We start from the raw sequence: 16,273 nt of genomic DNA on the forward strand, positions 1-16,273 counted from the left end.
GCAGAGAGAGAGGGAGACACAGAATCGGAAACAGGCTCCAGGCTCTGAGCCATCAGCCCAGAGCCTGACGCGGGGCTCGAACTCACGGACCGCGAGATCGTGACCTGGCTGAAGTCGGATGCTTAACCGACTGCGCCACCCAGGCGCCCCACAGCCATCTATTTTAATGGGCTCAGGAAAAGCTCTGTAAACCAGTTTATGCTAATTTACTGAATCTTGAAAGAGTTGGAATTGGTCTATCTATAATTAGGGAGGGACAGGAATGAATTAATAAGGCCACTCTCAGTGCAGATGAATCAAAATTTTTAAGGTTATAGTGCATAAATAATTCTGACTATAGTTTCCTGATTCCTTTTGTTTTTGTTTAGTTTAAATTCAGTATTAAAATGTAAGACTTAAGCTGTTTTTTAACCTACTTGTTTCATTCTGACATCTATTGTTTTCAAATGAGAATTATCCCTAAAGTTTCATGAGGAAATGTACTATTTCTGCCTCTCAGCAGTCCTTTTGAGTAAAATCGTATGAGTTTATCTCACCATTATTCAGCCTTTTTATGAGATTCTCAGATTACTTGGCAAATGTTTTTTGGATATGACTTATTTTTACCTGCTTCATTTTTTTTACTTTTCATTTTTTACATTTGGGTGTTCATTGCTAAGCCAATATTGATACTTTATTATCAACTGAAGTCGTTTGTTTACATTAGGGTTCATTATTCGTACAGGTCTGTGGTTTTTGACAAATGTATGTCATGTATCCATCATTACAGTATCCTACAGGATCGTTTCACTGCCCTAAAAGCCCCTTGTGTTTGCTCTCCACCTGTTCACTCACCTCCACCCCAAACCCCTGACAACCACTGATCTTTTTTACAGTCTACAGTCTTTTTTTCAGAATGTCATATAGTGGAAATCATACAGTATGTAACCTTTCAAACTGGCTTCTTTTACTTAGCAACATAAGGTTCCTCTGCATCTTCTCATGGTTTGATAGCTCATTTCTTTTTATCACTGAATAATGCTGTATTATATGGATGTACCAGTTTGTTTATCCGTTCACCTATTGAAGAACATCTTGGTTGCTTCCAAGTTTTGGCAGTTATGAACAAAGCTACTCTATCATGTGCAGGTTTTTGTGTGGACCTAAGTTTTCAACTCATTTGGGAAAATACCAAGGGGCATGATTGCTGGATCATATGGTAGGCATATGTTTAGTTACATAAGAAACTTCAAACTGAATCCCAAAGTGGCCGCACCATTTTGCATTTCCATCGGCAGTGAGTAAGAGTTTTTCTTGTTCTACGTCCCCATCAGCATTTGGTGTTGTTTTTGTTTTGGGCTTTAGCCATTCTAAGTGTGTAGTAGTCATTTCCTGATTATGATCTTTGTTAAAATGAACTGGGAAAAGTGAAATTTTAAAAATAGGTTTAGCTACTTTTTAGTGTCAACTAAAAGTCTCATTAGAGAAACTTGGATATTTCATTGAAGTGGGGTTTACCTCACACGTGTATTTGGCTTAGTAGTGATTATATCCATTTCCTGTTACTTAAGAAATGAGTAATATAACACAGTGTTTTGCATGTGCTACTGCAAATAGTTTTGTTTGGTCTTTGCCTTATTTTATTAACACTAATGCAACTTATTTTTCCCCAAACTTTTCTAAGTTGGAGATTATAGGATCAGTTAAAGCAACTATTTTTGAAAGCAGTTTTTAAGAGTAATAATAAATGCCTCAAGTACCATATTTGTGATACAGAAAATGGGAATATTTCCACACTGTAAATTGGATTTGATAGAGCCAGATACAGCTTTAGAAACCCTGACTGAGCCTTATTGTGGAGAAAATAGATGTATTCGTCAATAGTGGTAGTTTTTTCTAATCACTGCTAATTCATCCAGCCAGGAATTGTGGAGTGACTGTAACATTAAGCATTGATTATAGTTGCTAAGGAGACAGTGATAAGTAAGATCCCTATGTCAAGGAGCTCACATTTCTAGGAGGGGAAGCAAGAATGCTGTATGATAAACTCTACGAGGAACATACAGCACCAGCTATCACTTAATCTCATGTTAGGACCACTAAATTTTTCCAGAGGAGGTAGTTTCAAAATGGAATCCTGAAAGAGGATGTTCAGTCAAGAGAAATAAAAAGAGAGAAAAACAGTTTGTACAAAGGCCTAAAGTGAAGGAGAGCATTCTTGCAGGATATGCAGGTGGTTGGGTATGGCTGAAAAGTAGAGTGAAAGAATGTCATGGAAATTAAGGCAGATGATGAAAGTCCTTGTTACTAGGGAGTTTTGTTTTGGAATTTGAGCTTGCTCTTGAGAACAAGATCTTGAAAGTTTTCAGCAGAAGACTAATATGATCAAATTTGGTATGTTGGTAGGTTTTTAGTAAATGTCTTTTTCTTTACTCTTATCCTTCATAATACCCTAGTGCGTGTGACTTAATAATAAGGCATAAAACATTCTATTCTGTGTTCCACTTGTGTGGAATTTCAAAAAATTTCTCCTGCTATGTTATGAACTCCTTGAAGTGTCCCAAAGTGTCTTACATATATTATATACTTGTTGAATGAGGGCACACATCCTTTGAGACCTCCCCTTTTGGAAGGAATCAACAAACTGAGAAACCAATTCAACTGAACTCCCCATACATTCTCCTTCCCAGGATAGATAAGATTTTTTTTGTTTTTAAATACTTCCAGAGAATGAAAATTCACAATCCATAGCATATACGTACTCACTGAATTATTGTACTGTTTCAGGAAAGGATATTACCAATAGTAAACATAAAAGTTGTTGCACAATGAAGTCTAAAATGGATCAAACAAATGATGTTACCAGCCCACCTCTAAATTCTTGTCTTAGTGAAAGGTATGGTAAAGCTTGTTCTATTAAAATATTTAAATGAAACATTTTCCTACATATGCTGTTTGTTTTCTAGAAATGCACCTAATTTTCATGCTAATATTTTGGCTAAAAGCCTGAAAGAGGATATTCTACTTTTAAATAATCTCCTTTTAGGTTGAGTTTTTTAATTCAATAATTTTTACATTAGAAACATTTACTTTGTTTTTCTTACTATGTTGAATTCACTGGTTTTTTTATCTATATTCTGTGACATTTTTAAGTTATAAAAATATTGATGAAAAGCAATGCCCTTGATATAGCAGCTTAAAATAATTTGTGTGCTTTGAGAGAATATGATTTTATAGATTCAGTTTACATAATTGCATAATTTTTAAGTTCAAGATGTACAGTTCTTAGCAGTTGAAATTTGTGAGTGCTTTATACATTACTTTTTGTGGACATTTTAAACATAATTTAGTGGTTACTTAATTTTTCATGAGATGTTTACTTTTTAAAAAATAACAAAATATTACAAAGTAGTGTAATTCTAATAATTGATATGACTGAGTCTTTTTTTTCAATAACATTAATATTTTGTTTCTTCTTGCCATTTCTGTTATCTTTGAATAATTTTTTTTTTTTTTTCCATTTTAGTCCTCTTCTACGAAGTACACATGTAACACCACAAAGAGAAAAGTCGGGTATGATTAAAAATGAGGGTTTTTTTTTTTTAGCTCTAAAATACTCTTAAATTTTAATAAAAATAAAATGTAGTAATTTTCCCCTTGTTTTACCCCCAGTGGTATGTGGAAGCTTGTTTCATACACCGAAGCTTATGAAGGTAAATATTCCGCCTAGTGTATTTTTCTTGTGGAGAAGTGAGAGTTTGACAACAGTGTCCTGCCTGTGCCCTGAGATTTACAAATACGTACCTATGGTCTCATGTAGGCATTCAGTGAGTGATAAGTGAAAAAAATACTCTTAATCATTAGTGCATTTATGTGAAATAAATAAACCGTTTTCTTATTTCCAGGGTCAGACACCAAAACGTATTTCTGAAAGTCTAGGAGCTGAGGTGGATCCCGATATGTCTTGGTCAAGTTCTTTAGCCACACCACCAACCCTTAGTTCTACTGTACTCATAGGTAATACTAGCAAATGTGTATCATGTAAGATGGTAGATAATGTTGACAGAGTGTCATCTCTAAATGCTTCTGACAAAAAGAAAATAGGAAAAGATAATTGGATAGTAATTAGATTATACTATCTTTGAGAAGTGTGTTAGTTCAGAATAATTTTATTCTATTTATATTGGGATTACAGGTACATTACATGGTGTTCTAGGAGTAGTATTCTGTAAGAGTCCATCTATATGCAAACCAGGATTTTTTTTATTATTCTAGCAAAAGTACATTCCATTTTGATTCTCTCTTTGGCTAGGATTTAACTTTTTTTGTTGCTCAGATGAAATAATAGAGGTAAAAGCATGTTGAAAAGTAAGACATATAATATGCTTTTAGAGTGTATTATTATCTAAATAAATGCTAAAGTCTATAAGCTTTATCCTTAAGTCATGACCCCATAGCTCCATCTGATTTTCTTAGTCTTTATGGATAGTATTACCTTAAAGTCGGGGTCATCAAACCACAGTTTCTTAGCCCCTTATGAGTGGTACTAAGGAATTGAATGTAGCTTATTCACTATGTTGATTGACCTTTCTAATTACCATACTTGAGTCAATTCGTTTTGTTTCAAATGCATCATTTATTTCAGTAGTGTATGTGTCTTTTGATGTATGACCAGAAAATACTTCAGTTTTCACATTAACCTTAGTGTCTGGTATATAATACAGTATAGATAAATTGAATTTTTTTTTTTTACAGTCAGAGATGAGGAAGCATCTGCAGCTGTATTTCCTAATGACACTACTGCTGTAAGTAAATATGACAAATTGAGGATGCTGTTGCAGTTGCTTATAATTTTAGAATGCCATGGGGCACCTGGGTGGCTCAGTCGGTTAAGCGTCCGATTTTGGCTCAGGTCGTGATCTCGCGGTTCGTGAGTTCGAGCCCCGCGTCGGGATCTGTGCTGACAGCTCAGAGCCTGGAGCCTGTTTCAGATTCTGTGTCTCCCTCTCTCTCTCTGACCCTCCCCCGTTGATGCTCTGTCTCTCTCTGTCTCAAAAATAAATAAACGTTAAAAAAAATTTAAAAAATAATAATAATTTTAGAATGCCTTGAAATATTATCTTGCATTTTTTCATTCCTTAATTTATGATTTATCTAAGTCTTTGATAAAGTCTTTAAGCCCGATCCTATGTGATTTTCTTTTTTTTTTAATTTATTTTTTAATGTACATCTATGTTAGCATATGGTGCAACAATGATCTAGGAGTAGATTCCTTAATGCCCCTTACCCATTGAGCCCTTCCCCCTCCTACAACCCCTCCAGCAATCCTCTGTTGGTTCTCTATATTTAAGTCTCTTACGTTTTGTCCCCCTCCCAGTTTTTGTATTATTTTTGCTTCCCTTCCCGTATGTTCATCTGTTTTGTGTATTAAAACCCTCATATGAGTGAAAGTCATACGATATTTGTCTTTCTCCAGCTGACTAATTTCGCTTAGCATAATACCCTCTAGTTCCATCCACGTCATTGCAAATGGCAAGATTTTATTCTTATTGCCAAGTAATACTCCATTGCATATATATACTCTATATGTGATTTTCTTGACTGCCTATGAAGTAATGGTGTCTCTAAGTTGAATATATGCATAGTGAGAATTTTTATACTAGTGACTTTAAAATACAACTTTTGCAGATCTTTAAAAGCTATTTGTGTAACCATGACGAAAGTCTGAAGAAAAATGATAGGTTTATCCCTTCTGGGCCAGACAGTGAAAACAAAAGTCAAAGAGAAGCTAAAAGTCAAGGTAAGTCCTTCTATTTAATTGAACTACTGTTTTTAACTGACAGCATTAAAGTATTATTACTTCTTTCTTAAAAAGAAAATACACTGTTTTTCCTTCTTAATTAATGAAAGTTCTCTGAGTAGAAGCTAATGTGATTTAAATGAAAATGTTAAATCATGGTAAGATAATACCATTCAATATCCTATAGTAACACCAAAACAAAACCTATAACTCAAAACTTACAGAGATAAAAATAAGACTAAAAATTAACAAAATGTGAAGGCCTTATTTCTAATTAGTAATTTGGGTTGCACATGTACTCAAAGTTACCTAATCAGATCATTGGAATATTGCATTTTTCTTGGTATGTGTATATCTCTGTATAAATGTGTGGGATTAGATAACTGTGTGTGTGTGTGTGTGTGTGTGTGTGTGTGTGTGTGTGTGTGTAAAATCAGATTTTACTCTCAGTTATTATAGGGCCACAAAATTAATTTGGAACATCTGATTTGATAAATCTTAGAATGTTAAATTGAGAATATATACTAAGATTGCATGAGTTTTAATTGTGTAGAGCTGGTAAAAAAAAAGGGGGGGGGGTAGTATTAGGATTAGAGTATGAATAGAAGGCTTTGGAGACATTGGAATCAGTCTACCAGAAGAATGGGGGAAGGGTGGCACCCTCCTTCCCTTCCCCTCCCTAAAAGAGCTAGCACTCAGGATAACCCTTTAAATGCCACATTACATGTTACATGGTATATGCTATCTCTTTGAGAACAGTTGCAAGAATAGTATAAATTATGTGGCCATATTATAAAATGTTATTAATATGCTTCTGTTTTAAATTTTAACAGGATTGGGGAAAATGGTAGGGAATTCATGTGATAAAGTAAATAGCTGCAAAGACCCTTTTGGAAACTCAACACCAAATGTCTTAGAAGATGAAGTACTTGAAAGAGTTGCAGATGTTTCTGAAGAAGATAGTTTTCCATTATGTGTTCCTAAATGTAAAACAAGAAACCTACAAAAAATAAAAACCAGCAAGACTAGGAAGAATATTTTCAATGAAACAACCAATGAATGTGAAGAAGCCAAAAAACAAATGAAAGAAAATAAACATTCTTTTGTATCTGAAATGGAAGCAAATGCCAGTGATCCATTAGATTCGAATGTAACAAATCAGAAGCCCTTTGGGAATGGAAGTGATAAAATCTCCAAGGAAGTTGTACTGTCTTCAGCCTCTGAATCATGTCACCTAACCCTCTCAGGTCTAAATGGAACCCACATGGAGAAATTACCTCTACTGTGTATTTCTTCTTGTGACCAAAATAATTCAGAAAAAAACCTCATAACCACAGAGAAAGAATGTACCAACTTTATTATTTTAGAAGATTCTTTACCACAGATTTCAGGTGTACCCAAGTGTACAGAGAAGATATTAAATGAGGAAATAGTGGTAAATAAGATAGATGAAGGGCAGTGTCTTGAATCTCATGAAGATTCCATTCTTGCGGTAAAGCAAGCAGTATTTGAAACTTCTCTAATAGCTTCTCCACTTCAGGGTATCAGAAAGTCTATATTCAGGATAAGAGAATCACCTGAAGAGACATTCAGTGCAGTGTTCTCAAACAATATAACTGATCCAAACTTTAAAGAAGAACATGAAGCCTCTGAAAGTGGATTAGAAAAACATTCTATTTGCTCACAGAAAGAGGATTCTTTAAGTACACGTTCACTTGATAATGGAAGCTGGCCAGCCACTATCAAACATACTTCTGTAGCTTTGAAGAATTCAGGTTTAATATCCACTTTGAAAAAGAAAACAAAAAAGTTTATTTATGTTGTAAATGATGAAACATCTTATCAAGGACTAAAAACACAGAAGGACCAGCAATCGGGACTGATGAACTATTCAGCCCAATTTGAAGCAAACGTTTTGGAAGGACCACTGACATTTGCAAATGCTGATTCAGGTACGAGTGTGTGTGTGTGTGTGTGTGTGTGTGTGTGTGAAAGTGAGAGAGGGAGAGAGAGAGAATGTATAGTTTTGTGGCTGTTGACAAGTTCTCTTATTTGAATATGCGAGTCTTTCTCTAATCTTTTTTAAAATATATACTGCCTGCTTTCCTTCTGTAGTTTCTTTTTTGGTTTTCCTTCTGTAGTTTTTTGGTTTTTTTAAATCACTGTACTTGTATTCAGTATTGGGCAATGTCTACATACATTATTGTTTAGGCCTTTGATTGCCAATGTTCAAAATCATTTTATTCAGACTGGTTGGATCAGTTTGCATAGTATATACTGTATACAATCATGCCTCTTGAGACAGAGCATTTGATTCAGAATCATCAAGAACTTGACTACTTAATTCCTGCTTTAATTTTGTTATATGTAAATTTGACAGTTCTGTAAATATGTTGTCTATTTACCATAGATATTCTCTAAATCATGTAAAAAAAATAGAAAAAAGCTAACTTCTAGCTAAGTTTAATGTAAGTCACTTCTAAAATAAAAGTGGTTACTGTTGTTACCTAGTTTTCTTAACTATTTAGAGATTACTTAGAGTTATTAATATCCGGTGTCAGAGTATGCACAGTGAGACTCTGTTTTTATTTGAGCAGTGATTCCTTTATCAGTAGCTGAATTGTATGTTAAAAAGTCAATTTTATCATCCTTTGAGAAGATTTTAGTGGATAGAATAAACTGGAATGTAGAGGAACTGTTTGAGATTTGGGTTAATTTCCAGAGAAGAATGTTTGATACTGTATATGTCAGAATTAAAATCAGCGAAACAGCTAATATATAGTAGTGGCCATTGATTAAATGAGACTAATATTTTTAACTTCCTAATACAGAATTCAGAGGGATGATTTAAAAAAAAAAAAAAATTCAGAGCAGTTTAATTCATTTGCCTTTATAATTGAGATTAGGACATTTTTCAGGCCCTTCATCTGTAGAGCCTATTTTTAAAAGCCGATTTTTTTTTTTCAGTATCAAAGACTGAATTAACTAAAGGAAGTAATTACTTTTCTAATTCTTTTCCTTTGCCTTGTTTTTTTAATCTCCTATTACACCCATTTAGCAATGAAACTTTTTTCCAGTTTTATTTTCCAATAAAACTAATTTGAATTTTACTTATGGTGGCTGCTTTCTTGAACTACATACTAATTTTAATTGAATTGATACATGTTAGAAAAGAATACTAAGTTCTATTTGTCTTTAGTTGAAAATATAATAACTTCAAATAGAGACTATTTAGAATTCTTTGTTTTAAGCCTGACATTCGCTTCTTGCTTTTCATGTAATTCTTATCGTAGATACTACCTTTTTTACTTAGTGGAATATATTTAGTAAACGTTATTGATGGTACTTTAATTTTGTTTTGTCACTTTGTGTCTTTAGGTTTATTGCATTCTTCTGTCAAAAAAACCTGTTTGCAGAATGATTCCAAAGAACCAATTTTGTCCTTAACCAACTCTTTTGGGACACTTCTGAGAAAAGTTTCCAATAATGGAAGCAGTTCTCCTAATAATAAAATAATATCTCAGGATCTTGATTATAAAGAAGCAAAAATTAAGAAGGAAAAACTGCAATCATTTATAAGCACAGAAACGAATTGTCTGTCATCCTTACAGGAAAAACACTGTGAAGATGATACAAAAAGCCAAAGAGTTGCAGATAGTAAAGAAGAGATCTTGCCTGCAGTAAGCCAACCTTCTGTGCCATATTCAGAAGTGGAAGATAGTGGTATTCACTTTCAGACTCTGAAAAGCTTTTCATCTGACCCGGATAATACCAGCCAGTTAACTCCTCACCCCAGGGATCCTCCGTCAAACCCAGTTGGGCTTTCCAGAGGAAGAGAATCATATGAAGTGTCAGAGACACTAAAATGTAAGAATCATGAAGCTGGTTTTGAATTAACCAAAACCATGGAAAATAATCAAGAAATACATGTTTTAAATGAACATGCTAAAAAAGCTAAGTTTTTGTCAACTGAAAAATATGTAACAGAAGCATCACCTTCTATGAAGGTACCATTCAACCAAAATGCACATCTCACAATAATCCAAAAAGACCAAAAAGAAACTACTTTAATTTCAAAAATAACTATCAATCCAAACTCTGAAGAACTTTTCCCAGATGGTGATAATTTTGTCTTTAAAATAACTAAGGAAAGGAATGTTCCTGTTTTAGGAAGTATTAAGGAACTTCAAGATTCAGACCTCTGTTGTGTAAAAGAACCTGTTCTTGAGAACTCTACCATGGTAGTGTATACAGATATGGATGACAAACAAGCAGCCAAAGTGTCAATTACGAAAGGTTTTGATTCATCGAACATAGATGATCTTACATTAAAGGATAGAAATAGCATAAAGCAGCAACTCAGAATGACTTTAGACCAAGATTCAAAATCAGACATCACCTTGGATTCAGATATGAAATCAAATGGAAATAATGATTACATGGATAATTGGGCAAGACTATCAGATCCAATTTTAAATCACAATTTTGGAAATGGCTTCAGAACAGCTTCTAATAAAGAAATAAAACTCTCTGAACACAACATTAAGAAAAGCAAAATGCTCTTCAAAGATATTGAAGAACGTTATCCTACTAACTTAGCTTGTATTGAAATTGTAAATACTTCATTAGAAAGTCAAGAGAAACTGAGCAAACCTCATATACTTGATCCACAGTCAATTAATACTGTATCTGGGTGTGTGCAGAGTAGCGCATATGTTTCTGATAGTGAAAATCGTCACACAACTCCTCCAACTTTATCTTTAAAGCGAGATTTTGATTCAAATCATAATTTAACACCTAGCCAAAAGGCAGAAATTACAGAACTTTCTACCATTTTGGAAGAATCAGGAAGTCAGTTTGAGTTTACACAGTTTAGAAAACCAAGCCACATGAAACAGAAAAATCCATGTGAGATGCCCGAAAAACACCTGACTATCTCGAATACCACTCCTGAGGAACAGAAAGATGGTCATCTCCGTCTCACAATTAATGCCCTATCTATCGGTCAGGGAGATAGCAGCAAGAAATTTGAAGGTATAATTGGAGGTAAGCCGAAGCTTGCTTGCTTGTCAAAAACCAGCTGTAACAACAGTGCTTCTGGCCATTTAACAGGTAAAAATGAAGTGGAGTTTAGAGGCTTTTACTCTGCTCGTGGCACAAAACTGAACGTTTGTAGTGAAGCACTGCAAAAAGCTAAGAAGCTGTTCAGTGACCTTGAGAATATTAGCGAGGAAACTTCTGTAGAAGTAGGTATAAGAAGTTTCTCTTCAAGTAAATGTAATGGTTCTGTTTCAATGTTTAAGAAAGAAAATTGTAACAATGAGAAAAAGTTAAATGAGAAAAATAATAAATACCGCCCAATACTACAAAATAATATTGAAATGACTACTGGCATTTTTGTTGCTGAAGATACTGAAGGTTACAAGAGAAACCTAGAAAACAAAGCTAACAAATATACTGATGCCAGCGGAAATATGTATAACTTCAGAGAATCTGATGGCAGTGATTCAAGTAAAAATGATACAGTTTATATTCATAAAGAAGAAAATGGCTTGCCATATATTGATCAGCACGACATAGATCTGAAATTATCCAGCCAGTTTATAAAGGAGGGCAACACTCAAATTAAAGAAGGTTTGTCAGATTTAACCTGTTTGGAAGTTGTAAAAGCTGAAGAAACACTTCACGTTAACACATCAAACAAAGAACATTTAACTGCTAATACAATGGGGCGAATTACAAAAGATTTTGACATATTTGACGTATCCTTTCAGACTGCAAGTGGGAAAAATATAAGAGTCTCTAGAGCGTCATTAAATAAAGTTACAAATCTCCTTGATCAAAAATGTACAGAAGAAGAATTGAATAACTTTGCAGATTCCTTAAATTCTGAATTACTTTCTGGCATAGATATCAACAAAGTAGACATTTCACGTCATGAGAAAATGGAAAATACTGAAAGAAAAGACAAAATGAAAGAAAGTGACCTCACTGGTACTGAAAATAAATCACTGACCCTCCAGCAAAGACCAGAATATGAAATCAAAAAGATCAAAGAACCTACCATTTTGGGTTTTCATACAGCTAGTGGGAAAAAAATAGAAATTGCAAAGGAATCTTTGGACAAAGTGAAAAATCTTTTTGATGAGCAAGAGCAAGATAAAAGCGCGATGACTAATTTTAGCCATAGAGGGACAAAGATGTCAAAGGGCAGAGAGCAGTGTAAAGGTGGGCTGCGATTAGCATGCAAAACAATTGAAATAACACCTGCCTCAAAGGAGGAAGAAATGCAGAAGCCTCTAGAGAAAAACCTTGTTTCTAACGAGATCGTGGTGGTACCCAGGCTCTTAAGTGATAATTTATACAAACAAACTGAAAATCTTAAAATACCAAATCGTGCCTCTCTGAAAGTTAAAGTACATGAAAATACAGGAAAAGAAACAGCGAAAAAGCCTACAACTTGTACAAATCAATCCACTTATTCAGCCACTGAAAATTCAGCTTTATCATTTTACGCAGGACGTGGTAGAAAAGTTTCTGTGAGTCAGTCTTCAATACTTGAAGTAAAAAAATGGCTTAGAGAAGGAGAATTGGGTGATCAACCAGAAAAAACAGTGTATAATATATCAGAATATCTTTCAAAAAATAAAGTTGACAATTCTGGTATTGAACCAGTGGTGAGGAATGTGGGAGAGAGAGAGAACACCAGTGTTTCTGAAATAACGTTCACTGTAAGAGAAGCAGACACAGATCCACAAAGCGTAAACGAAGACATTTGCGTTCAGAAACTTGTGACTAATTTCTCATGCAAAAATGAAAATACAGCCATTAAAGTGACGGTTTCTGATTCAAATAATTTTGATTCAACTCAGAAATTGAATTCTGATTCAAATGATGCTGTGCCTGTATACACTACAGCAAGTAGTGAAAGAGTCTTAGTTGCACACGAGACAAAAGTGACAGAGGGATTTACCGAAAACTGCAGTATGGCAATTAAGCAAACCACCAAGAGTAAACCAGGGAAAATTGTGGCGGGTTATCGTAAGGCGCTGGATGATTCAGAAGATACTATTTGTCCTAATTCTCTGGATGGTGCAGAATGTAGTTCGCCTTCACGTAAAGATTTTGCTGAGACTCAAAGTGAGCAAACTCTACAACTTAACCAAAGTATTTCTGGATTCGAGAAACGTTCTGAAATACCACCTCATCAGATTAATTTGAAAACTTCTGATATATGTAAACTTAGTACAGGGAAGCATCTCCAGTCTGTCTCTTATACAAATGCTTGTGGGATTTTTAGCACAGCAAGTGGAAAATGTGTACAAGTATCAGATGCTGCATTACAAAAGGCAAGACAGGTGTTTTCTAAGGTAGAAGACAGTGCCAAGCAGCCCTTTTCCAAAGTATCATTTAAACGTAATGAGGATCACTCAGACAAGTTCACAAGAGAAGAAAATACTATGATACATACCCCCCAAAATTTACTATCATCTGCTTTCTCTGGATTCAGTACAGCAAGTGGGAAACAAGTTCCAGTTTCTGAAAGTGCCTTATGCAAAGTTAAGGGAATACTAGAAGAATTTGATGTGATGAAAACTGAATGTAGTCCTCAGCGTTCACCTACATCTAGACAAGATGTATCAAAAATGCCTCCTCCCTCTTGTGTAGATAACAGAACCCCAGAACACTCTGTAAACTCCAAATTGGAAAAAGCCTACAATAAAGAATTTAAATTATCAAGTAACTCTAACATTGAAAATGGTTCTTTAGAAAATCACTCTGTGCAAGTTTCTCCATATCCCTCTCAGTTTAAGCAAGACAAACAGTTGATACAAGGAAACAAAGCATCGCTTGTTGAGAACATTCATCTTTTGGAAAAAGAACAGGCTTTACCTAAAAATATAAAAATGGAAATTGGGAAAACTGAAGCTTTTCCTAATCTTCCTGTGAAAAGAGATACAGAAATTCATTCTACTGACTCCAAGGATCCAGAAAACTATTTTGAAACAGAAACAGTAGAGATTGCCAAAGCTTTTATGGAAGATGGTGAGCTGACAGATGCTGACCTGCTAAGTCACGCCAGACACTTTCTTCCTACGTGCCAACACTCTGAGGAGACGCTTGTGTCAAATTCAAGAAGAGGGAAAAGAAGAGGTGTACTTGTCTCAGTTGGTAAGTGTCCATTTTTTCCTGTTAGGTTGCCAACCACTTAAAAATTAAGTCTTGAATAATCCTGGTATGCTAACTTACAGCAATTCAGGTAATTATAAGCTGTATTATGTTGTTTTTTTTTTTAATGTGGAATTTATTGTCAAATTGGTTTCCATACAACACCCAGTGCTCACCCCACCAGGTGCCCTCTGTATTTTTATAGACCTTGTGGATGGTTTAGCGGAATGTGATTTCACTTTTGCTACCTCTGAGTCTGTACCAAGAAACATGTTTTGAGGTTATTTCGATGTATTTTTAGAGATTATTAATATAGTTATAATTGAGAAGCTACTGTTAAGTTTCTTTCCCTAGAAAATCTGAAATCTCTATCCTTATAACAGCTTGCATAATACAACTTATTAACTGTTTCCATATAAATATGAATATGTATAGAGAGGAAGAACACAGAGGTTCCAACTCTGGCTCCTGTGAACTTAAAAAATTGGTTTCAGTTATAGGTGCTGGTTTGCCTCCTTTTTTTAATCTAGGAAGTGTTCTAAAGTCAGTCATTTTTGGCAGATAACATACTGGTCTTAATGCCATTTGGACTATATTCTAACTTCTCTTTGAAATATGTATGGAACAACTTAGTTCAACTAGGTCAAATGACAAAGAATAATCTTAAGTCATTGAATCTGTTGATCAAATACCATCAAAGTAAATGCCAAAACTAACTCCAGCTTTTAAGTGGATGATCTTAAATATTAAATAACTAACTCCTTTGTAAAAACTATGGACTCACAGAATTGAGTGAATTGAGTTGTCACAGGTCTTGCCCAGTCTCTTCTTACTATAGAGCAAAACACTGAAGCCAGTGTCTCCAACTTGGCACCTTCAGTTACCCTGTGGATACAGAGTTTCTGAATTGTTATCCAGGCCACATTCCATACTAAGTTTATGTTATGGGAAAAGTAGAAAGTTGATGATACTTACCTTAAACTGTTGCTGTGCTCTGGTAAAAATTTTGAAGAGCAGATGCTTAAAGAGACTCACAGCTCTTTTATGAGAAATAATGGCTTTATTCATAGGAACCCATTTTGTTCATGTGTACTCCCAAGTGGGTTAACCTGCTTAGGGGAAACAACAACAACAACAAACTCAGACTTGTAATAAATGTTCTCAGCATCATCACTATTTAATGTTCCCTCACTTCTGTTATATATGAATGTACAGCTTAATCAGCTTCTGGTTACTTGCTAAACAAATCACTTCATAATTTAATACTTGATAAAGCTTTGCATGGACATTTTCATCTCCTATTAAATTCTACAAGTTCATTCCCTTTAATAAAGCATCAAAAACCAGAGTACCCATTATCACCTATTATCTCAGTATGACACAGACATGCATAATTTGAATTATGGTTTAATGTTACTCTCAGCCTTTGTAGAATTTTTAAATAAGTATTACTAATATTTTAATGTAACTTTGCTAATTTTAAAGTCTTTTCTCCTACTCACTCTAATTCAAGGACCTACAGAATAAATTCCTTCTCGAGTTTAATGCAGGAAAAAGTTTTACTTGAAGAAATTCTGTTTGTTCTTATTTCCAGTAAACTTATAGTTTCATTTAGTGCTAGTTTATTCCATTAAAAAGTAGCTTATCACTGGTATCTGGTAACGTCTTTTTATCCCTAGACCCTATTAGATAGTGGTATTTTAATTGGGAAAGAAAGAAAGAAAGAGAAAGAAAGAAAGAAAGAAGGAAAGAAAGAAATTGATATTGAAAAATAAATTGTCTCTTTCAAAGTAGAATGGTCACTATTTAAATTATAAGTATTATGTATTTTTTGCTTAATAAATTGTAAGAGTCAGGACTTTAGTTTTAAAAAAATGAACTATATAGGCTTTTGAAAAATAATATTGCTATTATTTGCTTTAAAAACATATGGAATTTTTTTTTAGGAGAACCCCCAATCAAAAGAAATTTGTTAAATGAATTTGACAGGATAATAAAAAATGAAGAAAAATCCTTAAAAGCTTCGAAAAGCACTCCAGATGGTAAAATTTGCTTTGTATTCATATCTTTTCCCTCTCTGTAGGTACTACACACAATATTTTTAAGTGAACTTTTCTCAGCTTTTTTTGGGTATTTAAATAATTAGACAAGACTTTGCAGTGTGGTTTGTTAAAATTATGTCTTGCTTTGTTCTGTGAGCATTTCCTTCATAATACCAAGTATGATGTGGAGGTTCTCTATAATGACTTTTTAAATTAAAAAGCTATAAAAATTTAGTAACAGTATAATAATTTAAGGCTTAGGTTCTGGGAATCCAGGCAAGCT

At 34.1% G+C, this 16,273-nt stretch overlaps 1 protein-coding gene across 1 annotated transcript in view; it reads left to right on the forward strand.

Annotated features, from left to right (window-relative positions):
* BRCA2 (BRCA2 DNA repair associated) overlaps window positions 1–16,273 on the forward strand; it is a 59,869-nt gene that overhangs the window by 6,267 nt on the left and 37,329 nt on the right. The window contains exons 4-12 of the mRNA XM_032593638.1: window positions 2,767–2,875; window positions 3,506–3,552; window positions 3,652–3,692; window positions 3,885–3,996; window positions 4,735–4,784; window positions 5,668–5,779; window positions 6,613–7,731; window positions 9,158–13,951; window positions 15,895–15,990. Coding sequence (XP_032449529.1) covers window positions 2,767–2,875; window positions 3,506–3,552; window positions 3,652–3,692; window positions 3,885–3,996; window positions 4,735–4,784; window positions 5,668–5,779; window positions 6,613–7,731; window positions 9,158–13,951; window positions 15,895–15,990 — 6,480 coding nt within the window. The remainder of the gene's footprint in view (window positions 1–2,766; window positions 2,876–3,505; window positions 3,553–3,651; window positions 3,693–3,884; window positions 3,997–4,734; window positions 4,785–5,667; window positions 5,780–6,612; window positions 7,732–9,157; window positions 13,952–15,894; window positions 15,991–16,273) is intronic.

Source organism: Lynx canadensis, chromosome A1 (assembly GCF_007474595.2).
Source record: "Lynx canadensis isolate LIC74 chromosome A1, mLynCan4.pri.v2, whole genome shotgun sequence".
In the NCBI taxonomy this organism is placed as follows: Eukaryota; Metazoa; Chordata; class Mammalia; order Carnivora; family Felidae; genus Lynx; species Lynx canadensis.